The sequence below is a fragment of the Parus major genome, chromosome 24, assembly GCF_001522545.3.
Source record: "Parus major isolate Abel chromosome 24, Parus_major1.1, whole genome shotgun sequence".
NCBI lineage: Eukaryota > Metazoa > Chordata > Aves > Passeriformes > Paridae > Parus > Parus major.
Genome location: NC_031792.1, coordinates 1,097,844 through 1,121,741, shown reverse-complemented (window position 1 = coordinate 1,121,741; position 23,898 = coordinate 1,097,844). Strand labels below are relative to the sequence as shown.

Genomic DNA, 23,898 nt, shown 5'->3' with positions numbered 1-23,898 from the left:
GGGATACTGGGATGGAGAGGGATGCTGGGATGGAGTGGGATACTGGGATGGAGAGCAGAGGGATACTGGGATGGAGAACAGTGGGATACTGGGATGGAGTGGGATACTGGGATGGAGAGCAGAGGGATACTGGGATGGAGACCAGGAGCTGCTCTGGTGTTTCGAGGAAAGAGGAAGGATGAAAATGGGTGTTCAAAGTGGCCAGGGGGGTTGCACCAGAGGAAAATCAGCAGCTAGTGTGTGTTTCAGAAGGAGGCAGCTGCCCATGCTGCACCAGGCAGGTTCAGGGGCCCTGGCAGCAGCAGGAGGGAGGCACAGCCACGTCACCCAGTGCTGCTGCTGCTGCCTCGCAGGGACAAGACCCAGGTGCAGCAGTGACAGCTCTCTAAGCAGCTCTGATCCCCAAAAACAAAGCAGGAGGGAGCACAGGGTGTGAGCCAGGAAGCTCAGTGTCCTGGACTGGTCATGGTGAGTGGTCAGGGCAGTCCCTCACAGGGACTGAGCCCCAGCTCATCCTGTCAGGTGCCTCCTGAAGCTGCCCCATCGCCCCTGCTTCAGACAGATGCATCTGCAGTTGGTTTCCCCTCTCTGTTGCACATCCTGATTTGTTGTTCTGCTTTCTCTTGCGTGTGAAAGTGACCACCAGACTCAACCTTAGAGAAGGAACCAAAGGCTGCCAAGGAAGATCTTGCATATGCAACCTCAAGATGATTTAGCAACTGATTCACGTTCTCTGACCCAGTCGCTGAAGAGCCCTTCGTGCAAGACAAGCTGACCTCTCCAGGCCACCCTAGGTGAGTATTTTTTGCTGTAATACTTATTTCTGGATGTTTTTTTCATTTGTTTTTCCTGAGAAGAGGACCAGGGGAGCAGAAGTGCTGTCGACTCAGATGCCACGTGCAAAAGCAGGGAAGGGTGAAGGCCACGTGGTGTCTGTGCCCCTTTTCCCCCAGTGTGCTTGGGAAAGGTGATTTGGATGTGTCAGCACTGGCACACACAGAGCAGCCTGGTGAGTGGGTGCTGGCTCCAGCTGGTGCCTCCCAGCACCCTCTCACTGCTGTGTGTCACAGGGGGACATCCTGCAAAAATGTGTTGCTGGGCAGGACCAGAAATCCTTCTCCAAACCAGGGCAATAAACCCAGCAAGGACTTGGTGGTAAATAGGGCCCAGAGCCCCAGCTCAGCTCTTGGAGGTTCTGGGTATAGAAATCTCAGCTTTTCACAGCCAAACAGGACCGGGTTTTGAGCTGGCTGCTGCTTTGGCTGCTGCACAGGGGTGCTCCTGGGAGGGTGCAGCTCTGCAGGTTTTGGCAGTGTCTCTGGGAAAGCAGGATGCTGTGCCTGCTGCCCTGAGCTATGCTGCCCTGAGCTGAGGGCCCTGGGGCTGAGCAGGAGCTGTGTTTGTAGGTCGGGTGTGCACCAGTGCAGGCTGTGCAGCCAAGTGTGTCACGGCAGAGCTGCACAGAGCTCAGCAAACCACACAAAAACCCAGCCCCAGAGGGGTCCTGGGCTTTGAGAGGCAGATGGGAGAGAATTCCAGAAGGTTTGCTGCCACTTCTCAGGATATGCTTGTGGAAAGGGCAGGGTGATGAAGGTACAAAGCTGTAGTGATTTTCTCAGCCTAGAACTGATCCAAGGGTCCCCAGCAGCTGATTCTGGACCTGGAATCCCTGCCTGAGGCTGAGCTGGAGAGCCTATCACTTGCACAATGGAGCAAAAAGAGAGAAGCCACCAAAAATGCCAGAGATGATTCACCTCTTGTCTTTCTATTTCTATTTCATTTCTGAGGTGTTGGAAAATACGTGCTGGTAATGGCAGCCTCAATTCCAGCTTCACATGAGGGTTCTCCAGATGGGAGAGCTGCTCTCAGTAACTATTTACCCTTAAATGAATGGAAAAGGGACAGGGCAGCAGGGAGGCTCTTGCCTTCCTTTGGACACTGGCTGGCACATTCCTGGTGGTGACAGCCAGTCCTTCCCTGGGCTGCAGGATAAATCTACGATGCACAGAAGGGAGATGTCAGCTTTATTCTGAGAGATGTGGAGCAGGTCAAGCTGAATCCAGAGACCAGATATGGTGCTGCTCCAGCAGAATTTCTCACCATGTGCAGCACCCAGGGACGAGGATTTAGGTCTGGGGTAGGGGCTCTGTGTTTTAGGACCAAACTTCTCTGATTCTGTCATATTAAAACCATCTGATTGCTCTGGGGGCAGAGTCAACCTGCAAACATCTTGTCTCAGATGTCAGAGGCTCGACCCCCAAACCACCGGAAAGATTCGTGACTTAGGGGAAATCATGAAGGGGTTTAGGCTGAGTTCTCTCCCCCACGTTCCTCTTCCTTTCCAGGCTCAGTGTGGTCTCACAAACCAGAGCCCCAGTCTCTGCCCTCTGTGCTGTGCTGACTTTCAGCCTCCCAGCCTCAGAGGCTGCACACCAGAGTCTTCCTCTGACCTTGCGCTGGCTGCCAGCCCTTGGTGTCCTGCCCCAGGGGACACTGGAGCACTGTCACCTCTGCTGTTCTTTTCAGAGGGAGATGAAGGTGCTGCTGAGCCTGACCCTGCTGCTGACATGGCTGGGTAAGCTCTCCATTTTATTCCCCTCTGCTTTCCCCTCTGCCTTTGCTCCATCAGGGTCCCTGCTCCCGTGGTGAGAAGCTGCTCCTCTCTGGGGTGCCAGTCCCTCCTCTGGCCCTGTGTGTTCTGCATCTCCTCTTCCTGCAAACCCCCCTATACACAGGCTGCAAACTGCACTGGCACCCCTGGATATGTCCTCTGTTGAGGCTCCAAGGCTTCGAGAGAAGCAGAACTGCTTCACCAACTCTAAATACAGGGAGAGGTTTCCAAGGTATTGATTTTGGCTCTGCTCAAGGCAGGCAGCTCCCTTGGTCTTCTCTGCTGGCAAATATTTGTCATTTCCAGCTCCTTGGCTGGTCAAGACCAACAGAACTTGTTTGGGAAGCTGCAGCACTTTGCATTCATTGTTTACAGGGTTTCAGACGAGCACTTGGTGCTTGGCCAGGGCCCAGCCCTCGGTGGCTGTGGACAGGCTGAGCAGAGTGGCTCGGCCACGAGGATGAGCATACCTGTCTGAGCAGCTCCCCGCTGAATCAGCTCAGCAAAGAGCAGCCAGAGCCTCAGCCTCCCCTTGCAGTGCCACTGCAGCCTGGGACAGGGCAGATTGAGGAACTCCAGTGACATTTTGTGCCCCACTCGTTTCAGAGAATCTTTTAGTTCAGATTTAGTTCAGTTCCTCTGCATCCCAGCGAGCCGGCAGCCGCTTCGTGCTGGTTGTCAGCCCTGTGCTCTTTGATGTTCCCCTGGTTTGCTTTTTTTCCCACTGTCCAGCTTCTCTAGAAACCCCAAGCTGTGGTTATGTGGCCAGACAAGTACAAGCCCAGGTCTTGGAGCCTGTGAGCAAAGGGGAAGGAAGCCAAATGGGCAGTGAGGGAGGAACTGAAATTCCTGTAAATTGCCCCTGGCCTGGCACAGATGAGAGCGGCACAGGTTCTCCCAGCCAGTGACTCACAGGCACAGCCCTGCAGGAGCTGCAGGCTTTGGCTCCGAGGCGTGGAGGGCAGGGGTTGTGCTTCCCAAGTCCCCTTCGGCTGGATCACACGGCAGCAGCCCTTGGTGTGGAGGATGTGCTGCCCCACATCCCAGGCACGCCACGAGCAGGGGTCAGGCACGGGCTCGGCCTCTGCACCGGTCAGGGCTGCGAGCCCCAGGCTTCCCCGGAGAGGAGATGGCGATGGGGACAGGCAGGCTGCACCTGGCCGTCCTCCCTGGGCTCATCGTGCTGTCCTTGTCCCCGGCAGAGCGCTGCAGCGGGGCTGCGGGGGTGTTCATGGAGCCTCAGCTCCGAGCTAGGGCCGGAGACTCTGTGCTGCTGCCGTGCCTCTTCCTAGACCCCGAGAGCAGGGGATGGACCCTGCACAAAGTGGACTGGCTGCACAAGGCAAGAGCCGGCGCTCAGGTGGGTCGGGACAGGGGTGGCAGGGGAGGGGACACGCTGTCGGTGGCAGGGGAAGGAGGGTGAGGAAGCCGTGGGGAGGCTGTGGGGAAGCCCATCCGCCAGGCCACGAGGAGAGGAAGTTTCCATGAGTGGAAGAAGGGTCCCCGTGTGGGGCAGGACCCCTCGGCACGGCCGCTCTGGGTGCTGCGTCCCGGGGCTTTCCCCGAGTGCGCTCCGTGCGAGGAGAACACCACGGGACAGGGAGAGAGCTGAGAGCTCCTGAGAAGGGACAAGCACCTGACACCCTTCACCCGCCGCCGTCTGTGCCCTGGCAGGAGGAGACGGTGTTTTTTTACTACAGCAACCACGCCGTCCCCGCGGGCCGCTTCAAGAAGCGGGTGCAGTGGCGGGGGAACATCTCCCGCTGGGACGGCTCCATCCTGCTGCAGGACCTGAGCGTCCACGACAGCGGCACCTACGAGTGCGAGCTGCGGCTGCTGCAGAACAGCAGCGTCTTCAAGAGCCGGACGGTGCTGCTCGTCAGCCCGGCCCCGAGAGGTGCGCCCCGCCGCTGCTCCCCGCTCCTCCTGCATCCTCCCGTATCCTCCCGTATCCTCCCGCATCCTCCCGCACCCTCCCGCATCCTCCCTCATCCTCCCGCATCCTCCCTCATCCTCCCGCATCCTCCCGCATCCTCCCGCGGCTCCGCGGCTCCCCGCGGTGCCATCCCTCTCTGTCTCCCCGGCAGGACGAGAAGCAGCGGCTGCCGAGGATGCCGCACAGCCGCCGAGAGACTCCGGGTTCTGGCCGGCCGTGGTGGGCTGTGGCTGCGTGGCCGTGGTGGTGGCGTTCCTGGCCGGGCTCTGCGTGAGGAAGAGGTACCAGCGCTGCCTCTGGGTTTGCGGGGGTGAGCTCCCTGCAGCCCTCCTGCGCTGCTCTCCCTGGCCAGGCTTTGCCCAGGTGCTCTCAGGTGTGAGGGTTCAGCTCCCCAGCTGTGGGGTGCAGCCTCCTGCCGCCATCTAGTGTCACCCTGGCCCGGCCGGCGTCCCCTCGGCTCCCAAACCCCCGGGATGTGCCAGCAGCAGGGGTAGCCTGGCCCAGGCATGTGCAAAGGGATGTCCCGGGAGAGGGAGGGTGGGACAGGAGGAGCAGGTGAAGCTCCTATGGAGGTGACACTGCTGCTGGCTTCCCTCAAGGTTTGCAACCATCACAGCCCTGGAGAGGATGGGGAACAGCAGCAGCAAGAACAAAGCAGAGGTGAGAGCTGAGGCTGGAGGGGTCCCTGGGGTTGGGTGTGTGGGCTCAGGGCTGGGGAGGCCGAGGGAGGGGATCCCTCACTGCCCAGGCACGAGGGATCCTGGCCAGCTCCAGCCGTGGCTTTTGTTGCTTGCCCTGTGACTGGGGTCAGGCAGCCCCTGTGTGTTTGGGGGCTGCTCGGTTCCAAACACCCTGCTCTGCCCCGGCAGGAAGCGATATACTCCTCAATCCCCGGAGCTGAGGTACCCAAGGCTGAGCAGGAAGCGAAGAAGAAGAGGAGAGCTGAGGACACGTACATAACCATGGTGAGGAGCTGCAGCAGGTGTGACGGGGCCCCCACACCACTGCCCCCCTCACCAGGGTCGCAGCATCCAGGGACTCACTCCCTGTGCCAGACCAGGGTCCCGTGCCATCCAAACACACCCTGGTACCCGTGCTGGGGCTCACACCCTGCCCCTTGCTCCCTGCAGCACCCCTCTCATGGCCGCGACAACGGAGTCTACGTGGAGCTGGCCAAGAGGGCGATCCCGACGGAATGGATGGCAGAGGGGACACAGGGAGATGGGCAGAGCCAGGAGCCCCACAGCAGGTCAGGGGAGGCACTCCCCCGGCCTCCAGAGCAGCAGAAATAGCTGTGCTGAGGGATGGCAGCCCATCCAGGTGTGTCTGAAACACCTTTGTCCCTCTGAGGACTGAGAACTGGTGACATGTCACTGTGTGCCCTGTGCCAGGGCACTGCTGGGGCACAGCCCACCCCAGCTGCCTGCAGGGGACCAGGGGACACCTGTCCCTCCGGCTCTTGCCCCCTGGACTCTGGACAGAGTGGGCACAGCCTCAGGCTCCAGCTTTGGTCCTGGCCCAGGATGAGGATCTCCAAGGGGGGAGATGCAGCGGGAGCCGACGCTTTATTTTTCTGTAGATAATAAAACTCAGGGAGTCTTCCATCAGTCTTCCCTGATCCTGTCTTCGTTTTACCTCCTGCCTAAGCATGTGATGTCCAAGTGTGCCAAAATCTGCCTGGCCCGGGGCCTGGGAGCCCCTGAACCCACGTTCAGCCTCTCACGGAGCGTCTGCCAGCTCCAGGTGGGAGCAAAGCCAAACGGGACAAATCCTTGGGAGCAGGATGGGGACTGAGGGAAGCAGAACAAAGCCTGCGGGCCGTGGGGTCCCCCACGTGTGTCCCTCGGCCATGGGAGAGCAGCCGGGTGATGGGCAGCGCTGGCCGGGGGGAGCCCAGCCACCCCTCCCGGGCCCCCGGGGCAGCGCCTGGGCGGGCGCTGGCGCTGCTCCCGCTCTATCTCTGGCTGCTGGGCGCTATCTCTGGTGCCGGGCGCTATCTATAGATGTTTGACACCTCCAGGTGCGGAGGGAGCCGGTATCTCTGGTGCCGGGCGCTATCTATAGATGTTTGACACCTCCAGGTGCGGAGGGAGCCGGGACCCTCCACCTCCCACCGCTGCCGGCACACTGCAGCGCCGCGCTGCGCTCCTTGGTTCTCGTTGACACCCTGCTCTCTTTTCCCGCAGGCAGCCGCGGGACGGCATTTAGGAGGAACCAGCCCCCGGAGCTGGATTTGGGGGCTCGGGGCATCCCACAGGGCCTCTGTGGGGTCGTGGCAGCCGTAGCAGCAGAGTAGAGCGGGCTTTGCCTGCCCAGGACGGGTGGGAAAGTGCTGAGCGTGCAGTGTTTGCAGAGCAGAGCTGCTGGGACGCTCCCGTGCTTTCTCTCCCGGCTGTCCTGCCTCCCTCCTGACCCTGGCGAGGCAGCAGAGCCCCTCTGCATCCCTCCTGTCCCCCCCGAGCTCTGCTGCACGGGAACCAAGGTGTGCCCCGGCTCTGGGGCATCTCCCGCCTCTCTCCCCAGTGATGCTGTCCCAGCTAACGCCACCACCCCGTGTCCCGGGGCCTGAGCAGCTCTGCCTCTCTGGTCTCCAGGAGGTCACACCTTGTCTTCCCTGCACCCATCCCTGCAGCTGGAATCCAGGTTTGGAGCCCAGGGCCCAAAGGCTTCCTTGACCGATGGTGTAAAGGCGACCAAAGACTTTCTCCAGCCCTGTAACTGCTGGGCAGAGCCTCCCCATCCCAGAGCTGGGTGAGGAGAGGTGTTATCCTGGGAGAAGATGCTGCTGGAGAAGGGGAAGGAGCCTGCAGCAGTTTGGCAGCCCTGGGCAGTGATGGAGCTGTCCAGGAGCGGGCAGGTGACCAGGAGCACCTCCACCTGCTGCAGCCTACCTGGGGCATCCCGGCTGGGCTGCTCGGGCCCCTCTGCTGTTCCCAGCCTGGAGCAGCCCCTCTGCTCTCTGCCTGCCTCTGCGAGGGCATTTCCAACCCTCCCGGGCCCCTCTGGGCTCTCCAGAACGGGAACAGCCGCCGCGGATGGTGCGAGCAGGGCTGGCCGCCAGCCTGCACAGGGGACACAGCTGCATGTCCCCACTGCCCCCGGGGGTCTGGGGGCCGCAGGAGCCCACCGTGTGCCACAGAGCAGGGAGCCGGCAGTGCCAGGAGCTGTCGCCTGCAGTTCAGGGGAAAATTTTTCCGCCCTCCCACTCCGGCGGCTGCAATCCACCAACCACAGCATTTACTGCTTTTTTTCGCCCCAGCACCGCTCCAGCCATATTGGGCTGTGGGGAGAAAGCGGCTCTAATGTTCTATGTCACCTGCAAATAACCCGGGCGTTCGAAAAAGCACCTCCACCACCTCCACAATCCACACCAACACCACGTCCTCTCCACACACAAAAGTCCGTCAAAATGAGCCCGGAAGCCTGGCTCCCGCAGCCCACCTTGTTCCTCACTGGCCTCACCTTGCTCCTCTCGCTGGGTAAGTGTCGGCTTGAGCCCCCTTGCATGTGCCCAGATGGGGAGACACCCGTGTCCCCGGCCAGGACCCCCCGTGTCCCTGTGCCGGCCCCGGGAAGCGCCGTGCCGCAGGGATGGGGACGGAGGTGGTCTGGCGTGTGCCCTGCCGAGAGCCACCAGCCAGGGTGACCTGCTTTCGTGCGGGGTGGGGGGTATGGTGCCACTGCCTCTCCTCCTAAAAACGGCCCGCATCCTGCTGGCTGCCTGCGGAGCGCAGAGCCCCTTGCACGCCAGGCGGAGGAGCGGGCTGCCGTGGGCACGGGGCTGGCAAGGTGCGGGCAGGTGGGCTGTGCTGCCTTGTGCCTGTCCTTTGGGGTGCTGGCAGGTGGGCTGTGCTGGCTTGTGGCTGTCCTGCGGGTGCTGGCAGGGGTGCTGTGGTTGTCCCTGGGCTGGTGGCCGCGCTGGGGGCCGCGGTCCGTGCGCGCTGCCCGGCCCCGCAGCAGCCGCGCTGTGTCAGCAGCTCCGCATCGATCGCGGCCGGGAGCGCACCGCTCCTTTGAAGTGCTGTCCTGGAGCTCCTGATGGGCTGCTTTTCCCCGAGGAGAGAGCCTGGGAAAGGAGGGTACAAAACCTAGTCAGGGCTGCTGTAGAGGCTGCTGTAACCGTGCCCCCCCCAGCCTGGGTGCAGCGTGACGGAGCGATTGGGAGCCTGCGCAGCGCCGCAGGACGCGGCCTGGACGGTCCCTGGGGTTTGGGGGGTTTATTCCCCCACCTCTGTTGTCCCCCAGGGCTGAGTGCCCGGCCAGTGGCAAAGCTTGGACCCACACACATGGGTGCTCCCAGGTCCTGCCAGGCCGTGGTGTCCCAGGTTTGCTGCTGGTGGCACCTCATGCCTCTGTAGAGCCCTGGGGAGCCCCAAGGACAGGGGACAAGGCCACTCACCCACCTGCAGGCTCACTGGGCATCGTGTGAGGGGCACTCAGATTCCACGCAGGGATCCCCACCAACAATTCTTGCCGGCTCCTGCCTCTTCTCTCCCATCCCTGCAAGGTTTTCTTGGAGGCATCAAAGGTGGTGGCTGCCACTGGGCAACAAGGCTGTGGCACTGGATCAGGACACCTCTTCCTTGGGTGCTGTGACTCGTCCCCAAGCACCAGCTGTGTCCATCCCTGTGTCCCTGAGCCCTCCCTGCACTGGGGAAGGATGGAGGTCATTCCCCACGGCTGCCAGCAAAGCAAGGAGCCGTCCCCAGGGCTTGGCCATAGCCGAGGGCACTGCTCTGTCCCCAGGGAGCTTCAAAGTGCTGCTGGTTCACACCTGGCAGTGGGAGCTGGGGCTCAGCACAGCCGTACCTGCAGCTTGGGAAGGGCTCTCGTCCCTGGCTGCAGAGCCTGGCCCCTTTCCTGCCCTGCTTGCAGGCGGAGCGCAGCGGCCAGCGGAGCAGCCCTGACATGCACCCAGCTTGGCCTCGGGAAGAAGGTTTGAGAGCAAAGAGCAGCAGCCCAAGGGGAGAGGTGAGGTGATCATAAAAGCACCTGGTGGCAGTGTCACTCTGCCTGCCCTGTAGGGTGTCACGGCCCCCCAGGACACTCTGTCCCTCCCAGGGCTCGCTGTCCCCACGTCCCTGTGCTTGTCAGGGCTCAGCCTCGTGTTTGCAGCCAGCCTGGCTGCACAGGAGCCTGCTCCCCTTGCCCAGCCTGGGGACAGGTGCTGGATGCAGGCGCTGGGTTTGGGTGCTGCTGTGGGGAGCTGCAGGGAAGGAGTGGAGGAGGGAGCAGGGCACACACACCCCATCCCTGCCCACTCCCCAGGTGATTTCTGCCCTGATAGCTGCACCAGGTAATGCCCCTCTGTATCAGCAAGGCCAGGGATCAGGGACTGGCCTCATTTCCTCAGCAGCGACCAGGATCTTGCTCTGGTCATTCCCAGCTGGAGAATCCTTGCGTGGGCACTGCTGGCAGGGGAAAGCATCTGCATTCCCCCCGGAGCCCCTGGGGCCGGCCCTGGCAGATCCCAGCCCTCGCTGCTGCCGTGGCCGTGTCCTGCTGGGAATGAAATGTGATGAGCTCAGCCATAAATTTGCGTGTGGCTGTGGCGCCGGGCCCCGCGTGCTGACGCTGCAGCCTCGCTCAGCGCCATCGATCCCGCAGCAGCAGCACAGCCTCGGGGGACGGCCGGGAGCAGGGCTGGCCTGCAGGCAGCAGCGTTCGGCAGCAGGGATGCCACAGGAGGGTCACCAGCCCTGGCAGAGCAGGGACGGTGCTCTTCCTGTCCAGCCAAGAGACGGTGCCAGGGCTGGGGCTGCTCCCCTTGCTCCTGCTGGGCAGGGACATTCCGGTCCTGGCTGGATGCAGAGTGCGTGGATGTGCCTGGAAGGTGATGCCAGGCCCCAGGGAGAGCTCTGTGCGGGCAGGGCAGCACGGGGACGTGGGCTCAGCTGCCAGGATGGCTGCCTGTGACACCCCCCAAATTCATCGCAGCACCCCCAAGACTGGGCATGGAGGTCATGGCCCCTGCCATCATCAATGCCTTGAATGGCTCCTCTGTGAAGCTCTCCTGCACCTTCAACTCCTGCTACAAGGTGGAGAACAAGCAGTTTTCCCTCAACTGGACATACCAGGAGTGCAGTAACTGCTCGGAGGAGCTGGTGAGTCTCGCTGGGGATCTGCTGGGGGTCCTGGGACCAGCTCAGAGGATGTTGCTCGGGGTTTCTTACAGGGCAGCACGTGCAGGGAGGGGGTGCCTGGCTGGGAAATGATTGCCCTGGGGTGTTGAACGCTGCCTCAGCTGCTGTCCCCGTGGCTGCCCAGTTCCTGCAGTTCCGCACCAAGATCATGAACAAGCAGCTGGACCGCTTCGGGAACCGCGTGGAGTTCACCGGCAACCCCGCCAAGTACGACGTGTCCTTCACCCTCAAAAACGTGCAGCTGGAGGACGAGGGCACCTACAACTGCTACGTGCTGAACCCCCCGGACCGGCACCGGGGCCACGGCAAGATCAGCCTGAAGGTGCTCACCAAAGGTCAGTGTTCCCCTGCGCCGCGGGGCACCCACGGGTGCGGGGCTTGCTCCCAGAGCCCTGAGCCCGTGCCCTGTGTCCCCAGAGCTCCCGAAGCACGACTCGACAGTGGCCGTGATCGTGGGCGCCTCCGTGGGCGGCTTCCTGGCCGTGGTGATCCTGGTGCTGATGGTGGTGAAATGCGTGCGCCGGAAAAAGCAGCAGAGGCTCAACACGGACGACCAGAAGACAGAGGAGGAAGGGAAGACGGACGGCGAAGGCAACCCGGACGAGGGCACCAAGTAATGCCCCCCCTGCCCGCCCCTCCCTCCGCTCCCCTGTACAGCGTGACCCTCTTGATGTGCTTCCCAGAGCAAGGATTTCTGTCTCCCCAGAGCATCCCTCCTTCCATCCAAACACCCAAGCCAGCCTGGAGCAGGGCGCAGAGAGAAGGTCCCCGGAGCCTGGCTGTGCTGGGCAGGGCTGGGGAGGGGGGCTGAAGCCCCTGAGGCTGAGCTGGGACCAGCCTGTTCCCTGCTCTGAGTGCCAGAGAGCTGTGAGGAGGTGCTGGGGACAGGCTGGGGCGGGTGAGGGGGGACCTGTGCTGTCCCCACACACAGAGGGACTGGAGTAGGGGGTGCCAGGAGGGGCAGAGGGCTCTGGGCAGACCCGTGCCCCGTTGTCTGCTCACTGTCCCAGTAGAAAATGCAAGCAGGGGACAGCAGTCTGCCCTTGGGGTCATCCCGAGGTGCTCCTGCTGTGCCTGGGCCACTGGCACTGGTGTTCTCATCCCGAGGGATCCCAATAGCTGCCAGTCTCCTCCTTGCAAGCTCGTGCTCCTCAGGGACTGTCCCAGGCTGCTCAGAAGTCAGTGGCCAGGGCCGTGCACCCACTCAGTGTCTTGGAGCTTTGCAGTGCTTTGGAACCATTGACGGCTCTTGGTGTGCAAGGGATGGACCCTTCTGCTTCTCGGGCTGGTTTTGGGTCTGAGCATCTCAGCCCAAGGTGCTGGGCTGACTTTTTTGTGTTCGTTTCCTTCCTGGGGAGGGTGATTGTGATGGAAAATGTCCTGCTGATGAGCCAGACAGAGATGGTGGAGAGTGCTGGGGTGAGGTTGCTGGGGACAAGGAGCTGCTGAAAGGAGAAGGAGCTTTTGGGCACTTGCTGGGAAGGAGTGGGCACAACAGCAGGCCCAGAGTTAGGACAGCTCAGCCACCCTGGAGCAGCCCTGTGATGCTGAGACTGCCTCCTCCGGGCTCCCTGCAGGGCACTGCACACTTTAACTGCCATGGCAATGCACTGCCAGCGTGCCCAGCCCCGTGTGCCACCTGCCTCACCTGGCAGCTGAGCTGGGTTCAGGCAGGCAATGACCCAGGGCAGTGTCCCCCGTGGCACCGGCCTTGAGCTTTTCTTCTCCCGTGGCTGCCAGGAGGGGGACAGTGCACAGAGCCTCGGGGGACACTGCCCAGGACCAGGTGATGGAGGTCCCGTCACAGCAGCACTGCCAGGGGAGAAGGGACACCTCTGCAGTGTCCCTGTGCAGAGAAGGGACACCTTTGCACGTCCCTGTGTAGGTGCCATGCCAGCAATGCCATCGGGCCCCAGGGATGGCGGGACAGCTGTGCCCTCCCTGCTCTGCCCCATCGCTTTCCACCCCGGCCCCACACGCCCTGTCCGTGCCACTCGACCCCGCTGGGCTCCACACCGCTCCCCTCCCATCCGCAGCAGGAATGTGCCGTGTCCCACGCGTGGCTCCCTTCCCCTGGGCCCTGCTGCCCGGGGAGGGCCGGGCTGTCCCCACACCCCGCACAGTGCCAGCGGTGCCCGGTGCCGCAGGGCTCCCGCACCGCCTTCTGCCAGAGCCGGGCTGTCCCCGGCTCCTGGTGGGACTGAGCCAGCACCTCGGGGGCACACAGGCCTCTGAGTGTTGCACATGACCAGTCTTGCATCTGCCTTTCATTTCTTTTCGTGCACTACCCGTGGATTGCAACTTGCCAATGCATCTGTCTGTACGTAGCTGTGCGCAGCAGCGAGCCGACAAATACAGATCTGTACACACAGGAGGGGCTGCTGTGGGTCGTGCTGTGGCCTTGGGTGTGCGCCTTCCCCTGGGCTTCTCTTGCCAAGCGCTCTGCCGAGTGTGGGATGTTTTTATTGCTCTTTGTACAGTCAAACAAACAAAAGAACAACAAAACACCGACTTTGCCCTCGATGCTTTTGTGCCGCAGCCTGGAGGGGCGGGACAGGCCCCTCATCTGCTCTGCCTGGGGGGATGAGCCTGCTCCGGAGCGGAGCTTGGTCCTGCTGAGGTGCTTTGTGTGCTGAGGGAGCCCGGGGCACCCTGTGTGTCCAGAGCTCTGTCCCTGGGAGCTGCCACAGAGCCAGGGCAGCACTGGGGGTGTGAGCGTGGCCAGTGCTGCCCCAGCCTTCCCACAGGGAGATTTCAGGGGTGCTCCACACCCACTGTGGGGCCTCCAGAACCCTGTCAGCTTCTCCACCTGTGCTTCTCAGAGAGCCGGGATTGATGGCTGCTCATGGCAGGTAAGGTTCAGCAGGCTCCAGCAGAGCCCAGGGCACGTGCTGGGTGATGGACACCCGTACCCGGCTGTTCTCCCAGTCCAGCAGCGCTGTGGGGATGCTCCCGAGCAGCACGACACAACTGGGGCACAGTTAATAGGCACATCCATCAGTTCACCCACCGTGGAGACACGAGGGAAGCTCTGACAGCCTTGCTCCACCGTGCCTCTCCCTGCTGTCCTTCACTCCGGGCTGCCAAGCGCCAGCGCATCCCAATTCCTCACACAAGCAAGGTCTGGCCACACACTGCCCCAGGGCACTGCCACCACCTCTTTCCACCTTCCAGCCCTGCCTTGCCCCCTCCCAGCCCCCTACGTTGCTCTTCCCAGCTGTTCTCAGCAGCAGTGCCAGTGGGATGAGCTCTCCCGGTGTCCCTGTCCCTGCCCGTCCGGACACCGCGCCCTGGACACCTCAGAGTGGGGTCAGCGCTGCGGAAAACTTCCAGCTTCCCACGGCACCTCTCCCTCCCTGAGGAAGGGCACCCAAATCACCTCCAGCGTCCTGCTGACACAGTGCTGCAGCTCTGGGCTGCTGCCGGGGGGTGCAGCCACTCGATCCCCGGCCCGTGGCAGGGAACAACTTTGCCGTGCAGGGAGGAGCAGCTCCCCGGAGGAGATGTGGGGTTATCCTCACCCAGCCTCAGGGGGTCAAATGCAGCCATAGGCAGAGGGGATGGGGGACCCCTTGGCACTTTCAGGGTGCTTGTTAGAATGTTGTGGGCAGAACCCTTGAGGAGAGCAGAGGATCACAGAGGAGACACCGTGGGACACAACAAGGGTGAGTTCTCACTGCAGGGGACTGAGGACAGTGACAGCAACCCCCCCAGCACTGGGGCTTCACGGATTCTCCAGAACCACGGACAGTCCTTGTTAAGAACACTAAAATTTCCTTGGGCCGGGTGGGATTACAGGTGTTAAAGAGCAAGAGAGGGGTTGGGAGCTGGCAGGGACCTCTGGCTGATCCTGTGCAGAGTCACAGGGAACTGCTGGGGTGTCTCAGGGAGAGACAGAGTCCCTGCAATGCTGCCCTGCTCTCGGGGCTGAGGAGTAAAGGAGAGCGCCGGGGAAGGGAAGAGCCTGGGGCAGTGAGGCCTGTGAAGGGCAGCTCTGGAGGGACAGAATAAGGTGGGTTCTGTGGAGGTGGCCTCGGGCTGTGCCGGATCAGGATCAAACTTTCTCCTGGGATACAGCAGGGTTGCCTCAGCGATTCTTGCAGATGCTCTGCAGTGGCTGCCGGGGGACACGGCCGCTCTTCCCCTGCGTGTTGGAAGGGGGTGAGGAACCTGTGCGCTCCGGAGGGCAGGCGGCTCCGCGGGCGGGGGCGAGCAGGCAGCGGCAGCGCAGGGAGAGGGGAAAGCATCGCTCCGAGGGAGAGCCGCAGGCAGCCGAGAGCTGGAATGACAAAAGCAGCCGGGTACTCACCCGCAGTCTGTGCCCGGGACCTCTCGCTCAGCTTCAGCCCGGCGAGTCCGTCCCAGCCAGGACAGTCCTGCAGAGCCTGATCCCTGCGGTGCCTCCTGCCCACTGCCAGCTGCCGGGATGCCGGGCCACCTTGTCTTTTAAAGGTCACAGCCAGAGGACCTTGCAGTAAATAAAAGGTGCTGATGGGAAGCTCTGTTCCAGCGTTCCCACCTCCTCCTCCCCCTCCATCGGCAGGAGAGCTCTGCCTGCTCCAGGAGCGCAGCATCGTCTGGCTCGGGCAGGTTTGGGAGGCGGCTGGGACTGTCCCCCTGGGGCAGCCCCTGGCAGGATGCTCCAGGGCAGCCGGGGCCAGCGCTGCGCCTGCTGCGTTCAGCTGGGAGCTGCAGCCCAGCTCCTCTGCTCAGCCCTACCTGGTCGGCACCCACGTGGAGGGACGCAGGAGCCCTCCTCGGAGAGCAGCAACCTGGCATTTTAACCCTCTCAGGTCCTCCAGTGCAAGGTGAGAGGCACTGAGGGCACACAGGCAGCCCCCCGGCAGGCTGTGAGCCAGCTGGCAGTGCCCCTGTAGTGCTTTAGATTCACTTGAGCCCTCCTTCCTGTCCCCCAGAGAGGTGACAGCGTCCGAGCACGGGGTGCTCGCGTTCCCTGAAACCAGACTCAGCAGCCTGGCGCTGGGCTCAGCAGAACAAGTTTCCGCTGAGCCGCAGGAATCCCGGGTCCCACGCCGGACGTCTGAGTCCTGCCGAAATCCCAGGGCCAGCTGCTGCCAGTGCCCTTCCCCGGCCACCGGCCGGGCCGGGGGACAGCAGAGCCCTGTGCAGGCCCGCGGCAGTGGCAGATGTCCCACGGGATCAGTCGGCCGAGGAGACCGGCTGGAGCTGCCAAGTGTGACAGCTCCATCAGGCGCTGGTGACAGGCAGAGTCCCGCTCCCAGCCCCGGGGCTGAGCGGGCACGGCGGCCCCGGCGTGCAGGAGAGCGGGCACGGCGCCAGGCCATCACCTCTGCGGGGATGCTCAGCAGGGAGATGTGGCTGCAGGGCCACGCCAGCACGGAATAAGCTGGGTGCCCAGCTGTCCAGTGCACCCCGTTTGTGCCGGTGCCCACAGGAGCTCTGTCGTAGCCAGGTTTCCCAGCCTCCCTGCCTCCGGAAGGATTTAGGGCTCTGCTGGCAAGACTCTCAGCGGCAGTTTAGCCAAATGCATCCCAACTTGCATCCCAAATGCAAGCAAACTTGGCAGGCACTTGAGCATCCCGGGAGGGGCTCCTCCACACCTCCCCCTGCACCAGGGGAGGGGTGCTGCTGTTCCAGGTCTGCACTGTGCGATTCCTGTGTGCTGGATGCTCAAAGTCACCTGCACCTGTGCCTCTGGCCCCAGGAGCCCCCAGGCATCCCTGCAGGGGTGACAGGCGTCCCTGCACCCCCTCGGATCTCTGCCTGTCCTCTCACAATTAGTGATGCTCCAGCAAACGCTGCGCTCCTCCTCCCGTCTCCACACAGCGCCTGCGGCTCTGCTCCCCTCGCTGTATCCATCACCTCGCTCTATCCATCAGCTCCCTGAATCCATCCCCTCCCTGAATCCATCCCAGCCGCCCGCCAAGGCACCTTCTGCTGCATCAGCAGAGCCGTGCACGCCGCTCCCGCAGCGCCGGCTGCCAGCGCTGCCCTGCCCGCTCCGCCTGTATTTTTCCTGCCTCTCTTGCCAGCTCTGCAGCCCTAACGCCTCAACCCACAGGCACTGCTGGCATCCTCTCAGGCTCCCCCGGGATGTCCCCGTGCCCTGCAAAGCCTCCTGCTTTCCCTCCTCTCTGCTGCTTCAGCCGGGAGAGCTGCGAAGGGGGCTGGATGGGGATGGGGTGCCCTGAAGGTGACACAGGCTGTGGCACCTTAGACATCCCTGCAGGTCAGCTGCTCTCACACCCAAAAACCAGTCAATCCAGCTCGGGGAGGCCATGCCTGGTCCCTGGGGTGAGCTTTGCCAGGACGTGTGCCCCGCATCACTGCAGCCCAGAGAAAAAGCCAGCGCCGTTCCTGCTCCAGGAGTGCGGCAGCACCTCCTCCCCTTCCCACCATGGCTGTTTTGGGATGCGTCACCTCCCGCAAGCGCTGCTCTCTACACGGGGCTCGTGTCTAATGGAGCTGGGCAGAGGTGAAGCTCTGCCTGCCCACACCACGCCCCGGAGGCTTCCATTAGGCGAGCCCCCACCGCCGCCTTTGGGATGCGGTGTGCCGAGGGCGGCCCTAATGGACGCGAGGCAACGGAAAGGTTGCTGAGACGAGAACTTTTGTGCAGCCAATTATCCCGGAAAAGGATCACGGTGAGAAAAATGAGTTCTCAGAGTGTTCGTTTTGGCGCCGGGCGGGTCCCTCTGCAGCCATCGGGGTCTGGCTTTGCATCCCACCCGTGTCTGCTTCTGTCTTGGGGATGGAGGGCAGGGACACCTGTGTCACAGTGCTGAGGTGCCCCGAATGAGAGCTGAGCCCCTGCCTCGTCCTGTTTTGTTGTCCTGGGGAGCCACCGGCCTGAGTGGCGCTTTGGCCTCTACCCAAGGTGGCCCAGGACAACACCAGCCCAGTGTTTCCAGGCCACCACAGAATCAGTGAGGTTGGAAAAAACCTCTGAGATCAAGTCCAGCTATTAACTAAACCATGTCCCCAAGTGCCATAGACATGTTTTTGAACTCTTCCAGGTTTGGTGACTCCACCATTGCCCTGGGCAGCCTGTGCCAGGGCTGGACAATCCTTTCAGTGAAGAAATCTTCCCTGATATCCAACCTAAACCTCCCCTGGCACAGCTTTAGGCCTTTTCATTTTGTCCTGTCATTTGTTACCTGGGAGAAAAGCCCGACCCCCACCTGGCTCCACCCTCCTGTCAGGGAGTTGACGAGAGCGAGAAGGTCCCCTCGAGCCTCCTTTTCTCCAGTTTAAACCCCCCTCAGTTCCCTCGACCTCTTCTCATCCGACCGGTTCTCCAGCCCCTCCTCTGGACACACTCCAGCACCTCAATGTCCTTCTTTCGAGGGGTCCAAAACTGCACCCAGGGTTCGGGATGCGATTTCATCAGTGCCGAATGCAGGGGAACCATCACTGCCCTGCTCCAGGGAGCGCTCCTCGATGCCCCGGGCGGGCGGATGCGCGGGGCGGGAGCGCAGACGGATGCGCGGGGGATGCGGAGGAGCTCGGAGGAGCTCGGAGGAGAGAGAAGGAGAGCGGAGGAGGGCTCAGCACAGCCCCGCCCGGCGCGGCCCCGCCCGGCGCTGCTCGCCCTCCGCGGGGGCGGCCAGAGCCGGGCGCTGCGGGCAGCAGGGACCGCTCCGCTCCGCACCGCCCCGCACCGCAGCCATGGCCCCGGGCTCGCCCGCCGCTCGCCGCCGCGCCGCGCCGCGCCTGCTGGCCGCGCTCCTGGGTAAGGGGCGCGGGGGGCTGCGGGGACCCCTCCGGGTACCGCCCGCGTCCTGTGTCCCCCCCACCCCGGCTCCCCGGCCGGGACCATGCCCCGGGGAGCCGCGGCAGCCCGAGGCGGGGGTCCCCGCTCCGCACCCAGCCCCCGCACCCCGCCCGCCGCGCCCGGGGATGCCGCCCGCGGGCGCTAACGCCGCTCTCCGCTCTGCAGACGGACGGTCCGGAGCGCCGGGGATAAGTCACTTGGCCAAGGTGACTTCGCAGCCGAGCCCCAGCTCCGAAGTCCCGGCTCCAGCCCCTGCCCTGCCCGCACCGGCGCTCCCGTCGCCAGCGCTTCTCCTGCGAGCACTGCGGCTGCACCCCGCTTTGCCCCGCTCCTGCGCTGCCCGGCCAGCGGGGACCGCGCTGCCTGCCTGCCCGGGACCGGGGGATGGCCGCGGGGAGGCCGTGCACTGCTTCAGCGCCAGCACGCCCGCCGACAGGTCATTGTCTTACAGTTCATTCGGTACAACCACCATTCGCATGTGCTTGTCCCTGGCGCGGGGACCGACCCGCGCTGCAGGGCCGCTGCTTGGAGCATGATGCCCAGCCCCGTGTCCGGGGATGCCCGAGATCCCCCGGCACAGGCTGCAGGGAGGGGCTGGCAGCCGTTCCCTCCCCACTGCACACCTGGGGCAGGCTCCAGCCTCCTGCATCAGCCTCACTCACCCGCCGCACTCCTCCTGCTCCCGTGGGTCATCCTCGCGTCAGCCCGGGACCGCGGGCTGGCTGTGCAGCGCTTGCTGCTGGGGCGCTCCCGTGGGACGCGTTTTAGAGGGCAAAGTTCTTAAGTTAAAGGATGCTGGAGACTCAAAAAAAGCATGTAAGTACCTGACCCCCTGCGAGGTTTGGGTGCCAGCACCTGAGCTGGCAGTGGGGTGGTAGGAGAGACTCGGAGATGCTTGAGACCACTCGGGGGTCTGGGGTCCAGGGTGTGGAGGTGGGAACCTGGTCCCACAAGTCGCTCAGGTGGGCTGGGAGCTGGAGAGGGCGCTGGGCAGGGGATGCAGGGCGGGTCTCTCTGTGCCTCCGTGGAGGTTTCGGGGATGCCGTGCTCCGCAGGGAGTGGCAGCGGGCTCCTGGCTGCAGCACGGAGCCGCGGCACAGCCCCTTCCACAGCAGAGGTTCGGGACGTGTGTCCTGCCCCAGAGATCACCGCAGCCGCCTTCGGGCTGGCCACGGAGCTCCTCTCTTTGAACCCCGCTGGAGAGGAGCCCGGCCAGCCTGCCAGGCATGGCTTGCTGCCTGCGCCAGGATGTCACGCTGACTTCTGTGGGCAGTGAAAGTTTTTCTGGAGCAGCTTTGCCACAGATGGCAGTCCGGGGTGAGCACCGTGCCCAGCGAGCCCCTCACTCTGCGGGCTCTCCCTCTGCAAGAGCAGAGCGCAGGCAGCCAAGGCTCCGGCAGCAGGACTGGCTGCTCCCTGCTTTCCTGTCTCTGGGGAAAGGCTGGTGCCTGCAGGCATGGGAGGGAGCCCGGAGCCCCCAGGGGAGTGGCCCTGAAGGTTGGGGGCCCGGTGGTGCAAAGCAGCTTGGGAGGGTGTGGAAAAGCAGCGCTGGGAGCTGATGTGCGGCAGGTTCAGTCAGCGCTCCCCCAGCGTGTTTTCCTCGGTGCTTTATTTAGTGGTGACATATCAATTTTGACTTCCTGAGAGCACAGAATGACAGGAAGAAGGTCAGCCTCGATTTACCCCACACACTCAATTCAGATTACATTCTAAGGGTGGCAGACAGGTTCTAAAGTGTTACAAGCTGCAAGGAATCATCTTTCCTGTGAGTGAGTGTCCGCTTGCAGCACGCTGCAGGCTCAGACTTACCTGCAGAGCCAGGCATCCCTCTGCCAACTCCTGCTCCAGAGGGACAACTCCTGTCCCCTGGGACACTCCTGCCTGTGAAGTCCCCTCTGTAGCAGCCCCAGGGCTGCTCTAGGAGCCTGACAGCTGCAGGAGATTCCATCTGCCAGGAACCACTCCCTGACGTTAGCTCCGGCCTCTCCAGCAAAATGAGGAGTGCTTCTGTGTAAAGTTAAATAACTCCTCGCCTGCAGTGCTTGCAATGCAGCACTGCAGCAGGGCCCGGAGCCCAGGATGCAGGGCTCTCAGGCTTGGCTCCGGCTGCGACGTGCCTGGGGAGTTGTTAGCACCGGCTTGTGTGGGAGAATAAATCAGCAGCTGAGGCGGCTGCAGAGAGAGGCGAACCCCGGACTGGGCAGTGTGTCGGAGTTAAGGTGTTGGGGCAGCTGGGGATCGGCTTGTAGCTGTGGGACTTTGTGGATTTTGTGCCCAGGGAAAGCTCTACAGGGGTGGCTGAGGTCTGGGAAAGGGGAGGATGGTGCTTTGCTGGGCCATGTCACATCTCAGCCATGCCACATCACACACAAACGGGACAGGGCCGTGGTGGGATGGGGATGGGGAGCGGGGCTGCTCCTCTGGCCAGGACCAGAGCATCCCTGTGCTCCCAGAAAGGACCTGTGGTGGCCCAGCCCAGCGCAGTGACAGTCCCTGCACCCCTGGAGCACTCAGCTGCCCCTGGGCTCCTACTGCTCCTCTCGCCCTGCTCACAGAGAGGCGAGGAGCAGGAGAGCTCATCCTGCAGTTTGAAGGTCATCTGGCAGCTCCAGAGGGAGCCGGGGCTCTCGCTGCTGGGCGTGAGGGGCTGCTCCCGAGGGCCGGGTGGGGCTGCGGGAGGTCGAGCGGGTGGCAGGCGGCCAGGACAGCCACGCTAATTACTGCTCCAGCTCCCGCCTGAAGAACAGAGCTCTGCTTCGCCTTGGCTTTCTTCTCCCCTTTTAAGGTCTAGCTGGAGGCCTGTGGATAACATGCAAATCAGGGCTCTCATTTGCACGCTTTGTTCGTGGGGATATTCTGGCTCCCTTTGAGCCCACGCTGTCTCTGTGGGTGACCCAGCCCTGGTTCCTGCAGGATCGGGTCCCCTCTGTCACCGAGCCGTTCTAGGGCTGGGGACAGGAGCATTTGACGCCTGGTATGCCAAAGGGGAAGAGGGGTGAAAAGCCTTGGCCTCACTCTCTGCTCCCCTCTCCCTGCCAGGTTTGCACATCTTTGCCATCGCCTTCGCCTTGGAGGTGTCGGTGGGGAAGACCAGCACGGTGATGGCTCTGAATAACTCCAATATCCTGCTGCCCTGTACCTTCACCACCTGCATAGGCTTCCAGGACCTGGTCTTCACATGGTATTTCAACTCGACAGAGCTGGTGGGTGGCTCTCTGGGCTCTGCCTCTGCTTTCCTGGCAGGTCCTGTTGTGCTTCCCCAGTGCAGCTCAGCACTGCAGCTCTCGCAGTTCCCTTTCTCCCGGTGCAGGATGCCCGTCTCTCCAAGTGTCACCAGCTCTGGGGGAGCTGTGCAAACGGGGTGACTCAAATACCCCAGAACATCGTGCTTTTGGCACAAAGCTGTTCTAGATTTGCTGCTGCCCACAGGCTCATTTGTTTTCATAAATTTGCTGTTCAGGTGCAAATCTGCACTTAGGGCAAAATATGGTTCATTTCCTTCTCCTTCACTTGCTCTGAAATATGAAAGGTTCTATATAGATTTACTTCCTGCTGGGAATATTTGGCTCCCCAGTTCCTCAGCAGGAGGGCTGGTTTGGAGCAGTTCTGGCCAGCAGAGGAGCTCGCTTTCTCTGGGGATCTCTCATTTTTTGCATGTTCTGTTCCATCCTTTCAGGACAGGTTGGATCTGCTGCATCCCAGCAGGATGTTCATCTCCATGGCCTGAATGGGGTGTAGTGGGCCATTTGTTGGGGGTGCCTGTGTGTGCAGAGCTGAGCCTGGGCACCTTCAGGAGAACGTGAGCCTTTCCCTCACCCAGCTGATCCTGCTCCCCCTGCCTCTGCAGATTTACCATGGCAAGATAAAGAACAAAGCCACGGAGCCCACCCTCATCTGGCACAACCCTCGGGTGGAGTTTGTCGGCTCCACCACCAAGAAGGACAACAACATCTCCATCGTGCTGAACAACGTGGAGTTCAGTGATGCTGGCAAGTACACCTGCCACGTCAAGAACCCCAAGGAGAGGAACGCCCAGCACAACGCCACCATCATCCTCACCGTGGTCCATAAGAGTGAGTGCTGGCCGGGGCACTGGGGTGGCACTGGGCCGGGGGAAATGCCCACACACCATGACAGGCTCCTTGGTTCACTCTTGTGCTGGTGCGTGGAGGTGGCTGACATCCCTGGAAGCCTGGGGTGGAGGAGGTTCTGGGTTTTTGGGGCGGGATGTGCAGCTGGGAGCTCCCTGCTCCCCTCCCGAGCCACCCTCAGCACCTTCTCTCCCGCAGTGGTGGAGACAGACAACACTGTGACACTCATCATCGTGGGTGTGGTGGGGGGGCTCATCGGCCTCCTCATCCTCTTCATGCTCATCAAGAGGGTGGTCCTGTTCATCATCAAGAAGACGCAGGACGGGAAGTGAGTGCGGGGTGCTGCGGTGGGTTGGCGGTGAGCGGGGTCGGGGGGCTGTCAGCTGCCCGTGCGCTCTCCCTGTGCAGGAAGGAGTGTCTGGTGAGCTCGTCAGGGAACGACAACACCGAGAACGGCCTGGCCGGCTCCAAGGCGGAACAAAAAGCACCACCAAAGGCATGAACGAAGCAGCGGCGCCCCGCGCCCGCCCCGCTCCGCCGCGGGAGCCCGGGCACGGGACGAGCCTTCCCCTTTTGTTTTCTTTCCGAACTGCCAGCGCTTGAGACATGTTTCTATTACACACGTGCCTGCAACCTGCACTGCTTCTCGGAGAAGGCTGCGGCTGCCGGGGGGACTGGGAGCTTGTCGCGGACTCGGGCTGGGAGGCTGCTGCGGCGGAGGGAGCGCCGGCTCCGCTCTGAGCGCGGTGCCGGGCAGGCAGGGCAGGGGGCCGGCTGTGGGCACCGGGGGGCCCTGGGGCGTGGGGTGGCACGCTGGGTGCTGAGCTGAGGTGGCTGGGAGCTGTCTGCTGCATCCAGGAGGTTTCTGGAGCAGGGCAGGGATGCTCAGAGCTGGCCGTGCAGATGGAGTGGCGCAGGAGGACGGGAGGAAGCAGGGTTGTGATAAGCACACTGGAGAACCAAATCAGTGACAGGCCCCTGGCTGTGTCTCGGTCCCCAGCAGGGCTGGGGGGGCTGGCCCAGGGTCACTGCTGGCCCGGGATGGGGTGAGGTTCCACATTTCACCCTGGCTTTGTCCCCGCGTATCCCTGGGAGCAGGGGCGCTTCTCCCCTGCAGCCATCCCGGGAGCGCTCCCTGGCTTTGTGCTGCCCCCTCCCCTCTCTCCGGAGCTCGGCACTCGCAGCAGCGATGCTTTTGATGCTGGTGCCAAGGCTGAACTCGCTACGCGGATGTTTTTGTACGAGATTCCAGGGGGAAAGCAGCCAATTGCGTTTCCCTTTCGCCGTGGCTTCCATGGCCACGCAGGGAGGGAGCACAGCCGAGCCCTGGCGAGGGGAGCCGGGCCAGGACTGTGCCCGCT

The 23,898-nt window shown here is 62.7% G+C and overlaps 3 protein-coding genes across 6 annotated transcripts; all 3 read left to right on the top strand.

Annotated features, from left to right (window-relative positions):
• The first annotated feature begins 393 nt into the window (after window positions 1–393).
• Window positions 394–6,154, top strand: JAML (junction adhesion molecule like). Of its 3 annotated transcripts, none has more exons than XM_015649575.2 (9): window positions 394–468; window positions 637–794; window positions 2,527–2,575; window positions 3,814–3,971; window positions 4,286–4,508; window positions 4,699–4,828; window positions 5,147–5,207; window positions 5,417–5,512; window positions 5,678–6,154. In XM_015649575.2, the coding sequence occupies exons 3-9, from the start codon at window positions 2,533–2,535 to the stop codon at window positions 5,837–5,839; spliced, it is 873 nt and encodes a 290-aa protein (XP_015505061.1). In that variant the 5' UTR covers window positions 394–468; window positions 637–794; window positions 2,527–2,532; the 3' UTR covers window positions 5,840–6,154. The 3 variants fall into 3 exon arrangements, with proteins under 3 accessions (XP_015505061.1, XP_015505058.1, XP_015505060.1); XM_015649572.2 differs by having other exon boundaries at window positions 2,346–2,575; XM_015649574.2 differs by lacking the exon at window positions 394–468 and having other exon boundaries at window positions 630–794; window positions 2,346–2,575.
• Window positions 6,155–7,788: 1,634 nt separating this feature from the next.
• SCN2B (sodium voltage-gated channel beta subunit 2) lies at window positions 7,789–13,201 on the top strand. 2 transcript variants are annotated; one of them, XM_015649552.3, is made up of 5 exons: window positions 7,845–8,026; window positions 9,423–9,518; window positions 10,485–10,651; window positions 10,815–11,025; window positions 11,108–13,201. In XM_015649552.3, the coding sequence occupies exons 3-5, from the start codon at window positions 10,502–10,504 to the stop codon at window positions 11,305–11,307; spliced, it is 561 nt and encodes a 186-aa protein (XP_015505038.1). In that variant the 5' UTR covers window positions 7,845–8,026; window positions 9,423–9,518; window positions 10,485–10,501; the 3' UTR covers window positions 11,308–13,201. The 2 variants fall into 2 exon arrangements, with proteins under 2 accessions (XP_015505037.1, XP_015505038.1); XM_015649551.3 differs by lacking the exon at window positions 9,423–9,518 and having other exon boundaries at window positions 7,789–8,026.
• Window positions 13,202–18,129: 4,928 nt separating this feature from the next.
• On the top strand, window positions 18,130–23,311 carry SCN4B (sodium voltage-gated channel beta subunit 4). Its single transcript, XM_033519655.1, has 6 exons — window positions 18,130–18,404; window positions 18,612–18,905; window positions 21,445–21,649; window positions 22,294–22,519; window positions 22,736–22,865; window positions 22,946–23,311. The coding sequence occupies exons 1-6, from the start codon at window positions 18,130–18,132 to the stop codon at window positions 23,037–23,039; spliced, it is 1,224 nt and encodes a 407-aa protein (XP_033375546.1). The 3' UTR covers window positions 23,040–23,311.
• Window positions 23,312–23,898: the final 587 nt, after the last annotated feature.